Source organism: Bufo gargarizans, chromosome 2, assembly GCF_014858855.1.
Source record: "Bufo gargarizans isolate SCDJY-AF-19 chromosome 2, ASM1485885v1, whole genome shotgun sequence".
Lineage (NCBI taxonomy): Eukaryota > Metazoa > Chordata > Amphibia > Anura > Bufonidae > Bufo > Bufo gargarizans.
The window spans coordinates 42,785,441-42,802,806 of record NC_058081.1 but is presented as its reverse complement, the minus strand read 5'-3'; the positions used below and the strand labels follow the sequence as shown (position 1 = coordinate 42,802,806).

Sequence of the window (17,366 nt, the reverse complement as noted above, 5' to 3'; positions counted from 1 at the left end):
ACTGGACAAATTTCTTTGAGTGCATCGTAGAGGCAAGTCTAGCAGTCAGCGATCTCTCACCAAGAGGTACACTACCCAAAAGTAGCCTCTGACAGCCTTTTTTATAGGGCAGCGGGGAAGCACTTTTACGCCCTCTTGTGGCAAGTGTCCCAGTATCTAATCAAAGTGAACTTCGATCATAATTTCAGGGAAAATTCGATTCACCGTGAAGCCAAATTTCCTTGCGCTTCGTGGTAACAAATTAATTTTCCATGAATGGCGGTAAAAAAAATATTTAAAAAAATCTAACCTAGTTCATCTGTTTGAGCGCGAAGAGCTGGCAACCGCCATATTGATTGAAGATCCCACACGAATTCCTGTGCGCAGTGACTTATTACGTCATCAGGGGCCGTGCAAGATTTTGCGCTGGATCTTCAATCAAGATGTCGGGCAGTCGGCTCTTCGCGATCAAATGGATGCGGTAAGTAAGATATATATATATATATATTTATTTTTTTAAGTTATACACTGTAATATTGATTTCAAATGCCGTAATCAGATATAAACGCGGCATCTGATGGGTACAATGATCGAGAGCAGCGTAATCGCCGTTCCCTGTCATCGCACCCATTACTTACTAAGAAATGCGCTTCGTGATTAAGTAATTCATCACAAAGCAATTTTTTTATTTTTTATTCGGTGAATCAGCTGAATTGAATTTTCCAATACTGATCATTTTGCATTATTTAAAAATAATATATTATTGTATTACATTTTATTACACTATTAAAAAAACATAAATTAGCATGAAGTGACTTGTGCTCTGTGTTTATGTGTTGCGTAAAAAATCCTATAGAATATCTCTGCGTACTCTGTTCCATACTATCATTTCCACCATACACACAAAATGCTATTTCTTCACTTTAATTTGATGACACAGTCACTGAGAAAAGGCGGGGAGATGAACCAAGGGGCGGAGCTTTCTCCATCTTCCTACCAATCAGACGGTGCCCTCAAAACCACCAAATTTCTTTGAAAAAAAAAAAAAATAGAACACTATTTTCCCTGCTCTGGTTATCTCATGACAGACTGAATGCCGAGGGCAGCGGCGAGCGGCTCGAAGACTGTATAGATTTAGATATATTATATTTCCACTGCGCTGTATGTGTATATAGGGAGGATGGCGTTAGCTTCCTGCGATTTTCAGGGTCAGTTCATATATGATAACAATCAGGTAAGTGGCCGCTGTACTAATTATATATTTTATTATATTTTATTCTTAGATTTTTTTATTAGTATATGTGTTTGTGTGTGTATATATATATTATATCTAAATATATATAGATATATACTGTATATGTTTATTTTTGCACAAATTACATAGATAGTGGTTGTCAATTTTTATCCTATGTAGTCACACAGGGTGTATTTTCTTCCCCTACTGGAATGGGCACATTAGGGGGGGGGGGGGGGGGGGCTGTTACCACCATGAAATGTAATATTACTTGTATAGCACTGTTATTAGACAGTACTGTGGCGCTGCTACTTAGACAGTGTACGGTGGTGGCGGCACTCTATATTATTATTTATTTGCTGTTTGATTTGGGTACTATATAATTAGGCAATGATGGTACTGTGACAAGTAGAATAAGGCTAGGTCTACACGACGACATTTGTCGCGCGACAAAAAGTCGCGCTACAGATAGGGCGCAACAGTTGTCGCGTGACATTTTGTTGCACTAATGTCGCGCGACAATTTTTATAATGGCAGTCTATGGTGTCGCACTGCAACATGCGACATGTTGCGACTGCGACGCGACAGTCGCAGAAAAATCCATCTTGAATGGATTTTCTGCAACTGTCGCGTCGCAGTCGCAGCATGTCGCATGTTGCAGTGCGACACCATAGACTGCCATTATAAAAATTGTCGCGCGACATTGGTGCAACAAAATGTCGCGCGACAAATGTCGTCGTGTAGACCTAGCCTAAGGCTACCCTGTCTCCATACATGACTACAGTGTCAGTCAGGAACCCCTATGAAAAAGTTTTCCATAAAAAAAAAGTTGGCTTGAAATTTTTGATTATTTGCATACAGCAGGCTCATGCACACAGCCGTATTATGGTATGCATCTGTGAGCAGTCACTTTTTCTTCAGTTTTTTTTTTTTTTCACGGTTTCCATAAAGGGATCCCACTGGCAGGTTTTACACTGATACACCGTATCACGCCGCTCTGTATGACATGAAAGGATCTTTTTAAACTTTTGGTCTCTAGTTGCACCGGCGGATACTCCTGTGCTAGATGCGAAATAGCCCTGCTGAATTGTCACTAGACTAGCCCTCATTTTACGCCTCCGATGTCACCTACAGGTCGCTCCAGCAAAACGCCGGTGCATGCGCAGAGTTTAACGTTTTGTACGACAGAGGCGTTATTTTTGTTTTGGGCATGTGCCGATCCTCATCTCGGTTGCGGAGTGATCAGCTTTCTCATTGATGGGGACTCAATATTCAGAGAGGTATCTTCAAAAGGAAAGAGATCCATCTCTCTAGCGCCACCTTGTGGAAGAGGATGTCTACGAGTCAAAATCCGACTTTTTAACAAGCCTTGGAGCATGACAAGGGAATATAGCCAGGCCAGATATCCATCCGTAGACAGCTGTTGCGGGGTGCTAGCTCTTCATCAGTATGGAGTAGGATTCTGGCTGTCTACAAATGGATATTTGGCTATTTTCCCTTGTCAGGTCCCAAGGAGTATTAAAAAGTCGGATTTTGACTCATAGGGAGCTACTTCCACAAGGTGGCACTAGAGAGATAGTTCTCTTTCCTTGGTAGTTACATCTTTCTATATTGTTTTCCCATGGAGCATTGCCAATAAGTCTCCATACCATGGAGCACTTACAATGAGTCTCTATACATGGGTGGCCTCGTTGAGGGGGACTGGCACAGACTGATAATGACCCCTCTGTAAATGAAAGGTAAAGCACACTGCGCATGCGCTACTTCTCCTGAAGTAGCATGATAACATTGGGGGTGTTATCCACATTAGTCAATAATATGTAGCTGGTTTAACAACTATTCAAAGAAATCACAGTTCTGACAATCACCCGCCAGTAGGTATATGTGTAATAGGGACAGTCTATATCAAAAGGAGAATTCACAGATTACCACCCTAATAAAACGTAGCCTTTAATCAATGTATAGTAAAAAGTAACCCACAATGATGGACATACACAAGAAATAATAAACAAAAGAAAGAAAGATATTGTCTTCTCCAGGGAAATAGGAGAGGCTGTTCCGTAGGTACAGGTGTGGGTAATACGATGGGGGAACTATCCCTGATATTAACCCTACAATCAAGGCCCTGCCTACAAAACGGAACAACCGCCCCGATAGGGGCGATCTCGTGTTCAGGAACCTCCTATACGCCTTTGGATGGCCCTGAAAAAAAGGGGGTTGTATAAGTGGCCAAACCTGGTAAGGTGGCCTAAAGTGGGTCTAAATAGCTGACCTACCCTAGATGCTGAAAATAACAAATACCAGATACAGAAAAACAAAAAAAATGTACTATTTTATGTACAAAGTAGTCGGATTCAATAAATCTTTACACGATAAGACACCTACTTTCTATCATGATAGATAGTACTGAAACAATAGGTGCCCTAGTCTCAACGCGTTTCGCCCCCAACACTGTCTCTGGGCTCATCAGGGGACACTTATCAAAAGTTGCAATAATATGGATGTAGTTAAAACAATAGAAAACCGACCAGATGGTTCAGATGAATCACTGCACCAGTAGGCTTAACCAGTTGGGTGCAGGGATTAATAAGCAGTACTAATCAAAACAATAATTCTGTATATAACAAACAAGCCAGGCGGCCCCCCTCAAAGAGATAACTATAGATGGACCCCCTCGGTATTAATACAATATGTTGCTGCACTTGCAGATCATGCAGATACAGATGCATGAATCAAGCCAGGTAGACCACCAATGTATAATCAATATTGGGTGTACAGTCCCATAGCAATCAATGCCTGCTATTGTTGATGGGGTGTTTTGCTGCCACAAGGGGCAGTACAACCCAAATACTTGCATATCACCGTATTGTAGCCAGGCTCGGGTAGGTACACCCAGGAATTCCACGATAGGATAAGATAGTCGGGCTACGAAACAGTCACATGATGTCTCAGATACACAGTGCAATGCAGGTCCAGGGAGTGGGGTGACTGGTTAAGCCTACTGGTGCAGTGATTCATCTGAACCATCTGGTCGGTTTTCTATTGTTTTAACTACATCCATATTATTGCAACTTTTGATAAGTGTCCCCTGATGAGCCCATAGACAGTGTTGGGGGCGAAACGCGTTGAGACTAGGGCACCTATTGTTTCAGTACCATCTATCATGATAGAAAGTAGGTGTCTTATCGCGTGAAGATTTATTGAATCCGACTACTTTGCACGTAATATTTTTTTTGTTTTTCTGTATCTGGAATTTGTTATTTTCAGCATCTAGGGTAGGTCAGCTATTTAGACCCACTTTAGGCCACCTTACCAGGTTGGGCCACTTATACATCCCCCTTTTTTTCAGGGCCATCCAAGGGCGTATAGGAGGTTCCTGAACACGGGATCGCCCCTATCGGGGCAGCTGTTCCGTTTTGTAGGCAGGGCCTTGATTGTAGGGTTAATATCAGGGATAGTTCCCTCATCGTATTACCCACACCTGTACCTACGGAACAGCCTCTCCTATTTCCCTGGAGAAGACAATATCTTTCTTTCTTTTGTTTATTATTTCTTGTGTATGTCCATCATTGTGGGTTACTTTTTACTATACATTGATTAAAGGCTACGTTTTATTAGGGTGGTAATCTGTGAATTCTCCTTTTAACAACTATTCAGCAGGACATTTGGAAGGTTGAGCCTATGCAGCTGCTCAACTCATTCTCTATGGGGCCACTGGAAATAGTCGAGTACAAAGCTTGGCTATCCATGTCAGTTTCATAAAGAATGGATGGCATGTCAGTGCATGTGTCCCCTACCGCTCCAGTAGGTGGATCCTCTATTCTAGTGATCTGTGGGGTCCCAGTGATTGGACCCCCAATGATCAATTTGCCCCTGTCCTGTGGGTAGGGGATACCTTTTTATCTTGGCACAACCACTTTAACTACATTAGTGCTGAAAATGTGAAAACCCCGTCCCTAAGCCCCAGATAATAAATTTAACAATGGATACGAAGCCTGAGACCTTCTGCAATTAATAAACATTTTTTTCATCATCAGATATGGAATGGTGCAACATCACAAACTGGACCAGAAGCGTCTACAGTGCCCCCTGGTGGTCAGTACTCATACTCTGCTCCTGATTTGACCACGTGCCAAATAAAAAATGAAGACACATCCTGGGACCTAGATTTCCTGAAAAACAACCGTTTAGATCTGGCAATTGATGTTGGATACTCCTCAGAGATGCCAGTCACCCAAGGTCACATCCTGGGGATCACTAATATGTGCCAGTCTGATATCTTTGAAACCCTGCTCCAGTCCTCTGAAAACAATTACACAGATCCTGTATTTTTAGATGTACATTCAGTGGAGGTACCCCAGACTGAGGGATCAACCAATATCAATCAATCTAACCAACAGATAGACATCAATTACTCCATGCAGCAATCTATGGGGTATGTGTATTCACTGCCACCTAAACAAGATCTCCTATCAACTGGAAATCCCAGCACCCACTTCTCTGCAAACCCTGTTCCAATTTTACCAAAAACAACGTTTTCTGTTCTCGACAGCCAATCTTACCAGCCTTTTTCCTCCAACATGTCCTACTACATATTACCACAACCATCCAACCAGAGCAGTACGCAATCCATGGCTTATACACTGAAGGAAAAAAAACGGAAACCAGGAAGACGAACATCAAACAGAAATGTCACCTGCCACAGCTGTACCCATGATGGATGTGACAAAACTTACACCAAGAGCTCCCATCTGAAAGCACATCTACGTACACACACTGGTAAGAAGGGTCATAGCGGTGTACATCATGATTCTTTACTACCTCATGTATTACCCTCACTAGTATTAATATTAATAATACTCCTTATTAACCTGTAACATCTTATTACAGTAACCCGGCTCCTGATCCTCTTATTACCCCTGTAACGCCTTATTACAGTAACCTGGCTCCTGATCCTCTCATTACCCTGTAACATCTTATTACAGTAACCCGGCTCCTGATCCTCTTATTACCCTGTAACATCTTATTACAGTAACCCGGATCCTGATCCTCTTATTACCCCTGTAACATCTTATTACAGTAACCCGGCTCCTGATCCTCTTACTACCCTGTAACATCTTATTACAGTAACCCTGCTCCTGATCCTCTTATTACAGTAACCCGGCTCCTGATCCTCTTATTACCCCTGTAACATCTTATTACAGTAACCCGGCTCCTGACCCTCTTATTGCCCTGTAACATCTTATTACAGTAACCGGCTCCTGATCCTCTTATTACCCTGTAACATCTTATTACAGTATCCTGGCTCCTGATCCTCTTATTACCCTGTAACATCTTATTACAGTAACCCGGCTCCTGATCCTCCTATTACCCTGTAACATCTTATTACAGTAACCCGGCTCCTGATCCTCTTATTACCCCTGTAACATCTTATTACAGTAACCTGGCTCCTGATCCTCTTATTACCCTGTAACATCTTATTACAGTAACCCGGCTCCTGAGCCTCTTATTACCCTGTAACATCTTACTACAGTAACCCGGCTCCTAATCCTCTTATTACCCTGTAACATCTTATTACAGTAACCCGGCTCCTGATCCTCTTATTACCCTGTAACATCTTATTACAGTAACCTGATTCCTGATCCCCTTCTTACTTCTGTAACATCTAATTAAAGTGTAAATAATGTAAGGTTGGATAGTACTCAAATCTGATTGTGTGGGCGGCAGGAGATGGTTCCCAGACCAGATAATAATACAATTCAGACTCCTGTACTCCACTTTGCTATTTAGATCAATGCTTTTATTTTAAAGAGCGGTTCGAGTAAAAAAAAGTTTTTCGGCATATCGCCTTCTTCAGTACAACCGGTTGAGCCGCATAGGATGGAAAGGCGGTAGCCTAACAAGAAAGGTGCCACCGCCTTGTTCCAGCGCTCGCCATACAGGGCCATAGAGCCCCACATCACTGCAGCGACCTGCCACCCACTGTGGGTTCTTTAAGTCTATGCTTTATGCTTTTTCCTTTCCATCCTATGCGGCTCAACCGGTTGTACTGAAGAAGGCGATATGCCGAAAAACATTTTTTTGACTGGAACCGCTCTTTGAAATAAAAGCATTGATCTAAATAGCAAAGTGGAGTACAGGAGTCTGAATTTTTATATTTTTATCTTATTAAAATGACCAGTCCCCTGATCCTCTTATTACCCCTGTAACATCTTATTACAGTAACCCGGATCCTGATCCTCTTATTACCCTGTAACATCTTTTTACGGTAACCCGGCTCTTGATCTTTTTATTACCCTGTAACATCTTATTACAGTAACCTTGCTCCTGATCCTCTTATTACCCCTACAACATCGTATTACAGTAACCCGGCTCCTGATCCTCTTATTACCCTGTAACATCTCTTACTAGACCTGTAATCTCTTACTACATTACCCGGTTCCTGATCCTCTTATTACCCTGTAACATCTTATTACAATAACCCGGCTCCTGATTCTCTTATTACCCTGTAACATCTTATTACAGTGACCCAGCTCCTGATCCTTTTATTACCCCTGTAACATCTTATTACAGTAACCCGGCTCCTGATCCTCGTATTACACCTGTAACATCTTATTACAGTAACCTGGCTCCTGATCCTCTTATTACCCTGTAACATCTTATTACAGTAACCCGGATCCTGATCCTCTTATTACCCCTGTAACATCTTATTACAGTAACCCGGCTCCTGATCCTCTTATTACCCCTGTAACATCTTATTACAGTAACCCGGCTCCTGATTCTTTTTATTACCCCTGTAACATCTTATTACAGTAACCTGGCTCCTGATCTTCTTATTACCCCTGTAACATCTTATTACAGTAACCTGGCTGCTGATCCTCTTATTACCCTGTAAAATCTTATTACAGTAACCCGGCTCCTGATCCTCTTATTACCCTGTAACATCTTATTACAGTAACCCGGCTCCTGATCCTCCTATTACCCTGTAACATCTTATTACAGTAACCCGGCTCCTGATCCTCCTATTACCCTGTAACATCTTACTACAGTAACCCGGCTCCTGATCCTCTTATTACCCTGTAACATCTTATTACAGTAACCTGGCTCCTGATCCTCTTATTACCCTGTAACATCTTATTACAGTAACCCGGCTCCTGATCTTCTTATTACCCTGTAACATCTTATTACAGTAACCCGGCTCCTGATCCTCTTATTACCCTGTAACATCTTATTACAGTAACCCGGCTCCTAATCCTCTTATTACCCCTGTAACATCTTATTACAGTAACCCAGCTCCTGATCCTCTTATTACCCCTGTAACTTCTTATTACAGTAACCCGGCTCCTGATCCTCTTATTACCCTGTAACATCTTATTACAGTAACCCGACTCCTGATCCTCTTATTACCCTGTAACATCTTATTACAGTAACCCGGCTCCTGAGTCTCTTATTACCCTGTAACATCTTATTACAGTAACCCGGCTCCTGAGCCTCTTATTACCCTGTAACATCTTATTACAGTAACCCGGCTCCTGATCCTCTTATTACCCCTGTAGCATCTTATTACAGTAACCCGGCTCCTGATCCTCTTATTACCCTGTAACATCTTATTACAGTAACCTGATTCCTGATCCCCTTCTTACTTCTGTAACATCTTATTAAAGTGTAAATAATGTAAGGTTGGATAGTACTCAAATCTGATTGTGTGGGCGGCAGGAGATGGTTCCCAGACCAGATAATAATACAATTCAGACTCCTGTACTCCACTTTGCTATTTAGATCAATGCTTTTATTTTAAAGAGCGGTTCGAGTAAAAAAAAGTTTTTCGGCATATCGCCTTCTTCAGTACAACCGGTTGAGCCGCATAGGATGGAAAGGCGGTAGCCTAACAAGAAAGGTGCCACCGCCTTGTTCCAGCGCTCGCCATACAGGGCCATAGAGCCCCACATCACTGCAGCGACCTGCCACCCACTGTGGGTTCTTTAAGTCTATGCTTTATGCTTTTTCCTTTCCATCCTATGCGGCTCAACCCGTTGTACTGAAGAAGGCGATATGCCGAAAAACATTTTTTTGACTGGAACCGCTCTTATTACCCCTACAACATCGTATTACAGTAATCCGGCTCCTGATCCTCTTATTACCCTGTAACATCTTATTACAGTAACCCGGCTCCTGATCCTCTTATTACCCTGTAACACCTCTTACTAGACCTGTAATCTCTTACTACATTAACCCGGTTCCTGATCCTCTTATTACCCTGTAACATCTTATTACAATAACCCGGCTCCTGATCCTCTTATTACCCTGTAACATCTTATTACAGTGACCCGGCTCCTGATCCTTTTATTACCCCTGTAACATCTTATTACAGTAACCCGGCTCCTGATCCTCGTATTACACCTGTAACATCTTATTACAGTAACCTGGCTCCTGATCCTCTTATTACCCTGTAACATCTTATTACAGTAACCCGGCTCCTGATCCTCTTATTACCCCTGTAACATCTTATTACAGTAACCCGGCTCCTGATCCTCTTATTACCCCTGTAACATCTTATTACAGTAACCCGGCTCCTGATCCTTTTATTACCCGGTAACATCTTATTACAGTAACCCGGCTCCTGATCCTCTTATTACCCCTGTAACATCTTATTACAGTAACCTGGCTCCTGATCTTCTTATTACCCCTGTAACATCTTATTACAGTAACCCGACTCCTGATCCTCTTATTACCCTGTAAAATCTTATTACAGTAACCTGGATCCTGATCCTCTTATTACCCCTGTAACATCTTATTACAGTAACCTGGCTCCTGATCTTCTTATTACCCCTGTAACATCTTATTACAGTAACCCGACTCCTGATCCTCTTATTACCCTGTAACATCTTATTACAGTAACCTGGCTCCTGATCCTCTTATTACCCTGTAACATCTTATTACAGTAACCCGGCTCCTGATCCTCTTATTACCCTGTGACATCTTATTACAGTAACCTGGCTCCTGATCCTCTTATTACCCCTGTAACATCTTATTACAGTAACCCGCCTCCTGATCCTCTTATTACCCTGTAACATCTTATTACAGTAACCCGGATCCTGATCCTCTTATTACCCCTGTTACATCTTATTACAATAACCCGCCTCCTGATCCTCTTATTACCCGGTAACATCTTATTACAGTAACTCAGCTCCTGATCCTCTTATTACCCCTGTAACATCTTATTACAGTAACCCGCCTCCTGATCCTCTTATTACCCCTGTAACATCTTATTACAGTAACCCGGCTCCTGATCCTCTTATTACCCTGTGACATCTTATTACAGTACCCCGGCTCCTGATCCTCTTATTACCCCTGTAACATCTTATTACAGTAACCCGGCTCCTGATCCTTGTATTACCCTGTGACATCTTATTACAGTAACTCAGCTTCTGATCCTTGTATTACCCTTTAAGTATCAATAACATTGTAGAAAACCATACTAATCAATGTTCTGCTTTGCAGGTGAGAAGCCCTATGTATGTGAATGGGATGGTTGTGGTTGGAAGTTTGCCCGTTCTGATGAACTCACCCGCCATATACGGAAACACACAGGCGTTCGCCCTTTCCAGTGTTTCATGTGTGAGCGAACTTTTGCCCGTTCTGACCATTTGGCTTTGCATATGAAAAGACATGCTGTTAAGGAAACATTATGAAGAATAACAAGAAGGAAATAAGTAAAAAAAATGTGGTCATCAGCTGTATGTCAGGACTCCTGTTATTATAGCACTTTCCGTAACATTCTGATATATACATTCATGCTATATGTATATAATACCTCTAGAGGTACACAGGACATTAAACCATGATTATTTTTTTTTTGAGTAATGTTATTAAAGGGGCCTTTTGAATCCAGGCTGTTCCTTTTAGAGATTCGATTTGCTCCCTTATCTCCCCAAATCCTCTGGGCATCTATTGCGTATTGTATAGTATATTGCAGACCACCATTCCCATTGTATCTAGGCTTGTACATATAAGTGAACATGCATGTAGTTATCACATGTGATTTTACTGTATGATCACTAGGGGCAGAACTTTTTTTGATTAGTTTTGTGTATTTTTGTAACAATAAATCTTTGTATTTTCTGAGTATTTTTGGCTTTTGTATCTGATTGATCCGAGGTCATGTACAGGAAGATAGCTCATCAGCAGAGATAGTCAGTGAGACATCTGTGCAATCACCCCAAATGCACTTAAAGAGGTTATCCGAGACTAAAAAATGTCCCCCATATGCCTGGGCCCCTCACACTAAATCTACTTACCTGGCTCCCTGCGCTGCTCCTGGTCCCCACACCGCCGCTGCAGCTTCTCCCTGTGTGCAGATGACAACATCCAGTGTCTGGGGGGGGGGGTGCAGTCAATGGCAGGCGTGGACAAGGGCGAGCCTCACTGGTGTCACCCGCAATGCTAGGGAGGCTCGTCCCCATCCCCACCTGCCATTAGCTGCTGTCCCCCGACACACGGGGAGAAGCAGCAGCGGCAGTGCAGGGGCAAGGAGCTGCGCAGGGAGCGGGATCCAGGTAAGTATATTCAGTGTGAGGGGCCCGGGCATATGGGGGGCATTTTTTTGTCTCAGATAACCCCTTTAACGGGTATGTGTCATCAGAAGATAATCTATTGTTTTATTAACGTTTTTATGTTATTAGCATATATTTATTTAGAATTCTTGGTGATTTATGATTTAGCTTTCCATGTCACTATCTAAATTTAGGAAATAATTACCTAATATCATGCAGTTCTTGCACTAGCCCCTAGGCCTAACAACATGTCAAGATTTCCTGTTCGGTAGACGGCACGTAACTTTTTAGTAGCCATCGCATTATCATGACACACAGGATTACAATAACAGATATCACCTTTTTATAGAAAACACAGGATCTATCATTCTCAGTAGGTGATATCACAGCTTATCTACTCCCTCCCAATCTCTGCACAGGTCATAGAGCATGCCCATAAAAATCTCACCCAGAGGTCAAGGAGTCCCCTCCAGTTGATTGTGTCTATGGTCCATGTGGCTGCTTTCAAGGAACAGGAAGTCTTGATATGATGCCTAGTGGCTAGTGTCAAAACTTTTTTTATTTAAATATAGTAGATATACAAAAAAATAAGGTTAACTCCTTCCTGACTGCCCACAGGCTATGTACTTCCTATCTGCACATACCCCATGCAGATAGCACGTATATAAACGGCCAGGCAGCCCTTTAATCCCAGCACTGATCAGCACTGGGATTAAAGCTCCTGCTCCTGCAATCTAGCAGGAAAAGGTTGGGTCCTGGCTGTGAGACACAGTGGGGGTCCTAAGGGAGGACAGGAGAGGTTTATTACCGCTCTTACCCTCTCCTGTCCCAGGAGGAGAGCACTGCAGGAGACTCAAGAGCAGGGGGGAGAGCAGGAAAAGGCCCATCCACTACCTCTGTTAGTCCTGGCGGTCACATGACCGCCAGGTGCCTCGGGGCAGGTGCAAGCCCTGATCAGCTCTGCCTGTGTGTAATGCCCCCACAGGGGTCTGTTTTCCCCTATAACGGGCTCCTGTGGAAGCCCCAGTTACAGTGGAAACAGTGGGGGGGGGGGGGAGTTAAAAGTAAAAAATAAAAAAAGTCTGTGTCCCGTCAGAGGTCTTTTAATGACCTCATGGGGAACGTATGATGTGCCAAAAATAAAATTTTATTTAAAATACCGTCGCTATCGCAAGCTGTCAACATAGTCACCCCATTCACTCAAACCTATACATGTTATATATGAAAACGATCATCACAAAATAGGGAGCCCATTGCGATAATTAATTTTTATGTCAGTTTTCATATTTAAGAAATAAAAAGCTATAATTTAAAAAATGACTTTTTAATAAGAATTAGCCGTTTTTCCTCCAAATTAAACCTAAAAAAAAAAGGAAGAAGAATCTCTAAAAAAACAACAACATGCTAATAAAAAGTCCTAAGTGTCATCTAAAAAAAAAAAATTGCTAAAAATTAGGTTGGTAGTCAAACAAATCGAAAAGTTAGGGTCACTAAACCACCACTTGCACAAAATCACAAAAAAATTACCTGGACATTCTGCCTTTTTTAGGTCCGGTCATGAAAGGGTTCACATAAATTTTTCTGATGGCACAATTCCTTTCATAAGTCTGGAGTCAGCATATCTCGCACCCTTGCATCCTTGGTTCATCTTACCTGATAATGTCTATGAGATTGCGCAGTTTTTAGCATAGAAATAAATGACATCATCAGGATTTGGATATGACCTACTACTGGTGGGAGTGAACTGGAGGGATCATTTTTGAAGGATCTAGTTTAAGATTCAGGGGGAAGGGGCTTGGCGAGCTGTTATACTGCTATTTGGCTATTGTGGTTGGCATATATTCGTATAGATGTATACACAGATATATACCTGTAGGTGTAGAAGTCATTATGTGTTGTACAGTATATGCTCTGCTCCCTAGAGAATCTCCTGCCTGAAAAACAGATCCTGGCAATGACATTGGGAGACACCCTGGGGAATTAAGATCCAATCAGCTGTCAATCAGCAGCGAGGCCGCGATGTACCGAGCTGTGTTTATACTATGTGTCACGGAGGCAACAGCCATGGCACTTACCTCGGGGACCTCAATGGTCTGTCTCTAGGCACCAACCCTCATTACTCTGAATGTACTTTATTATAGCCACATTTACATAGCTTTCCTCAGCTATTTCCTCCTCAGTAGATATAACGTTGGAGATGGTTGTGACAACATAAAAGTTCTTGACCTCACTGGAAAGATCTGTCATGACCTGGCAGCAATATCCTTAATGAGGATGCAGGAGATAAAAAAAAAGGGTCTATTTTATTTGCAACAGCACCACCCTTGTCTAGTATTGCAGCTCAGACCCATAAATTATATGTTTTATGTTCTATCAAAAACTGGATAAAAAGTTTTCACTTAAAGGGGTTTTCCAGGACTACTTATTGATGACCTAGACCTAGGAGAGGTCATCAATATCAGATCGGTGCATGTCCGATTACTGGCTTCCCTGTCGATGAGCTGTTTTTACTAGGGACTACATAGCTGTAGTGGCCATGTGTAGTGGCCATGTCCGGTTCCTGCAATGCTGCTTCTGCTGCCAGTTCTGGTTCCAGTCATTTATCATGTCAGTTTGTTGTGCAGCCAAATTCTCCTTCCCCCTCTTCCTCTCTGTTAGACTAGGCAGCACTCCAGTTCCAGGCTACAACCTACGTCTGTTGTATCCAGTTAGCCAAGGTGCCCGGCCCCTCTTGCATCTGATCCTTTCCTGGCTTCTGTCCTTATCATATCGTGTACCGTGTTGTATCTGATCTGGTCCTGACCTTGGCCCTGTTACTTACCTCATCTCTGTCTAGGCCTCCTGCTTATTCTGCCAGGCAATTGTAATGTCCTTCCCGTTCTGACCTCTGGATAGCCCTTGATACATTTCCCACGCACTTCGAATTAGCCAGTGTCAATACCATAAGATTATGGCTTTGAGAGTCCACTAACCCTACTCTCTAGTACATGATTCATATATGTGAAGAGAGAGAGAGGGGATTGTCTAGAGTGGCACGGCTATAGGAGGAGACGTCAAATCAAAGCTCTGGTGCCTAAGGAGGGCCCTTTGTGCCATAAGAAAACACCAGTATGAATGGCACTTGGTAGGTAGGGACCCTATTACAGATTTAGCATTGGGGCCCATTGCGCCTCTGTTAGCTCACCCCTGGCCATGTGACATAGCTTGCTCCTCCCACTTTTGGAGCGACACAAAATCCATTTTATCCTTCGAATAATAAAGTAAATCAATGTAAACAATTTAAACCAGTTTTATTTCTAGGAACGTACATATTATTATTGCGTCCTCTATGTATGTACAACATTTATATGTACTACTGACATACTACATTAAGAAGCGGACATCGCTGATGAGGATGATGATTAAGAAGTTAAGAAAATAGACTTTGTGTATATAATAGCTAAACATCATGCCTACCATACCAGAACAGCGGGCGCTGGGCGACACTGCCGAGTTGTGGTACGTTCCGTTCATGCCAAGTACAAAGGATTATGAGGGAAAAGTAGTGACAATAGGTTTGCACATATAAGTAATACAGGTTCACACCCATGTAGTCACACTCATCACCACTATGAAATGCTTCAGAGGAGGGGAGCACCAGGTACGTCTATTTATTACCAATCTGGCAAAATAGCACAAGAGCAACAATCATGGCTGCAAGCTGGAAAAGAGACAGAAAGTTATGAACATAAGTTATAAGTTGGTCTGTCAGGTGTGTATACTTTTGCAATTTTTTCAAGATTTATTGTTCCAGTGGATGAAGTAAGCACCAGGACAAATAGTCTTGAAAAAAAATCTAAAAATCTCCTACTATTCTGTGTATACAGCTCCTATCCAGACCCATGTGTCTCCATGATAACAGACTGCAAACAATCCCTGTGTGGTCTAATCCAGCAGCCAATCGAAAAGATAGGGTTGGTAGTCTGTAACCATGGAGACACATTAGTACAGGGGTACTCAACTGGCGGACTGCGGTGCGAATCCAGACCGTGGTTGTCAGCTGTCCGGACCCCTGCATGCACCCGGGTGCCAGCCCTCAGGGAGTGCCACAGTCCTGAAGAAATGAGGGCTTCCATCAATACAGATGGAAGAGCTCATTGCTGGAGTGCTGGTGTCACCACCAGACATCTGAGAAGCTCTGACAGATGTCTTTCAGAACCTCCTCCTTGAGCTTCCCTTTGTTTTGCTTTCATTTTCTCATCTCGTTAGCCTCTCTCAGCTGTCATGTAGTTGCACTGATTGCATCCCTTTAAATCCCTTCCCAGACTGCTTCACTTTGCGGTTTATATTCCTTCCTGGAGTGTGTGCATGCTGATCCTACTTCTGAGTCTTCTACAGATAAGTTTTGTTCATTCATTTGTGTTTTTCTGTTTGCTGGATCCCAGGTGACCCTGACTCCCTCCGTATCAAGTGTAGGGAGCCGGTGGCCGTGTCCCCTCACTATTATAGGATGTTCAGGTGTTATACAGTCGAGGTACGAGGATATGCGATCATCTACCATTGGGATTTTTGCATAGGCTGAGCAGTCAGGGAGAGAGCCAGGTCTGATGCAGGGCTCTCCCTTTTGTTCCTTAGTTTTGGATCCAGTGAGTCGGATATTCATTTTGTGTCTTCCAGTTTCCTGTACACCTTCCGTGACAGCTGGGAGCTGCGGTCCTGTCACTCACCGCTCAGCTCCCGCCACTCCTTCCCTCCTTCAGGGCGGGGGCTTTCTGAATGGTGAAGCAGGAAGACTTCAGCCTGCAGGCACGGATCACGCGGCCGGCTTGTGTGGGCGGAGCGTGCTGTCTGGAAATCGGCATAAGCTCCACCCACACCGTGCTTCAGAGCGATCTGTGTCTGCAGGGGAGAGAGGACTGTGAGCTTCAGGAACGGACAGACAAGTTGAGTAGGTACTGTATTTTTTTAGGTTTTTTTTAACACAGAGGTGGCAAAATGGGCATTGCTAATGTGAAGAGGGCACAATGGGCATTTCTACATTGAATGGGGCACAATGGGCATTGCTTCTCTGGAGGGGGCACAATGGGCATTTCTACTATATAGGGGGCACAATGGGCATTTTTTACTCTGGAGGGGGCACAATGGGCATTTCTACTATGGAAGGGACACAGTGCACAGAGGGTATTACTACTCTGAAGGGGGCATAGTGCACAGAGCGTATTACTACTATGAAGGGGGCACAGAGGGCATTATTAATTTGAAGGGGGCACAATAGGCATTACTAGCACAGAGGGCATTACTACTATTAAGGGGGCACAATGGGGATTTCTACTATGGAGGGGACACAGAGGGTATTATTACTGTGAAGGGGCACAGTGGGCATTACTAATATTAATGGGGCACAATGGGCATTATTACTTTTAAGGGGGCACAATGGCAATTATTACTTTGAAGGGGGTACAATGGGTATTTCTATTCTGGATGGGGCACAATGGGCATTTCTTCTCTGCAGGGGGCACAATGGGCATTGATAATGTGAAAGGGGCAAATGGGCATTTCTACTATATAGGGGCACAATGGGCATTTTTTACTCTGGAGGGGGCACAATGGGCATTGCTAAT

General features: G+C 43.0%; 2 protein-coding genes across 2 annotated transcripts in view; one reads left to right on the top strand and one right to left on the bottom strand.

The window, feature by feature from the left end:
• The first annotated feature begins 1,068 nt into the window (after positions 1-1,068).
• Positions 1,069-11,334, top strand: LOC122929309 (Krueppel-like factor 6). Its single transcript, XM_044282828.1, has 3 exons — positions 1,069-1,213; positions 5,251-5,992; positions 10,715-11,334. Exons 1-3 carry the CDS (start codon positions 1,160-1,162, stop codon positions 10,903-10,905), a joined length of 987 nt encoding a protein of 328 aa, XP_044138763.1. The 5' UTR covers positions 1,069-1,159; the 3' UTR covers positions 10,906-11,334.
• Positions 11,335-15,039: 3,705 nt separating this feature from the next.
• The window catches only part of TSPAN16 (tetraspanin 16), a 35,572-nt gene continuing 33,245 nt past the window's right edge, over positions 15,040-17,366 (bottom strand). The window contains exon 8 of the mRNA XM_044278844.1: positions 15,040-15,466. Coding sequence (XP_044134779.1) covers positions 15,413-15,466 — 54 coding nt within the window. The 3' untranslated portion in view covers positions 15,040-15,412. The remainder of the gene's footprint in view (positions 15,467-17,366) is intronic.

Excerpts from the sequence above, each read along its gene's own strand:
- LOC122929309 (XM_044282828.1), top strand. The coding sequence starts at position 1,160 with ATGGCGTTAGCTTCCTGCGATTTTCAGGGTCAGTTCATATATGATAAC. Across the intron at positions 1,214-5,250 it reads TCATATATGATAACAATCAG|ATATGGAATGGTGCAACATC; the intron begins GTAAGTGGCCGC and ends TTTCATCATCAG. Across the intron at positions 5,993-10,714 it reads ACATCTACGTACACACACTG|GTGAGAAGCCCTATGTATGT; the intron begins GTAAGAAGGGTC and ends TCTGCTTTGCAG.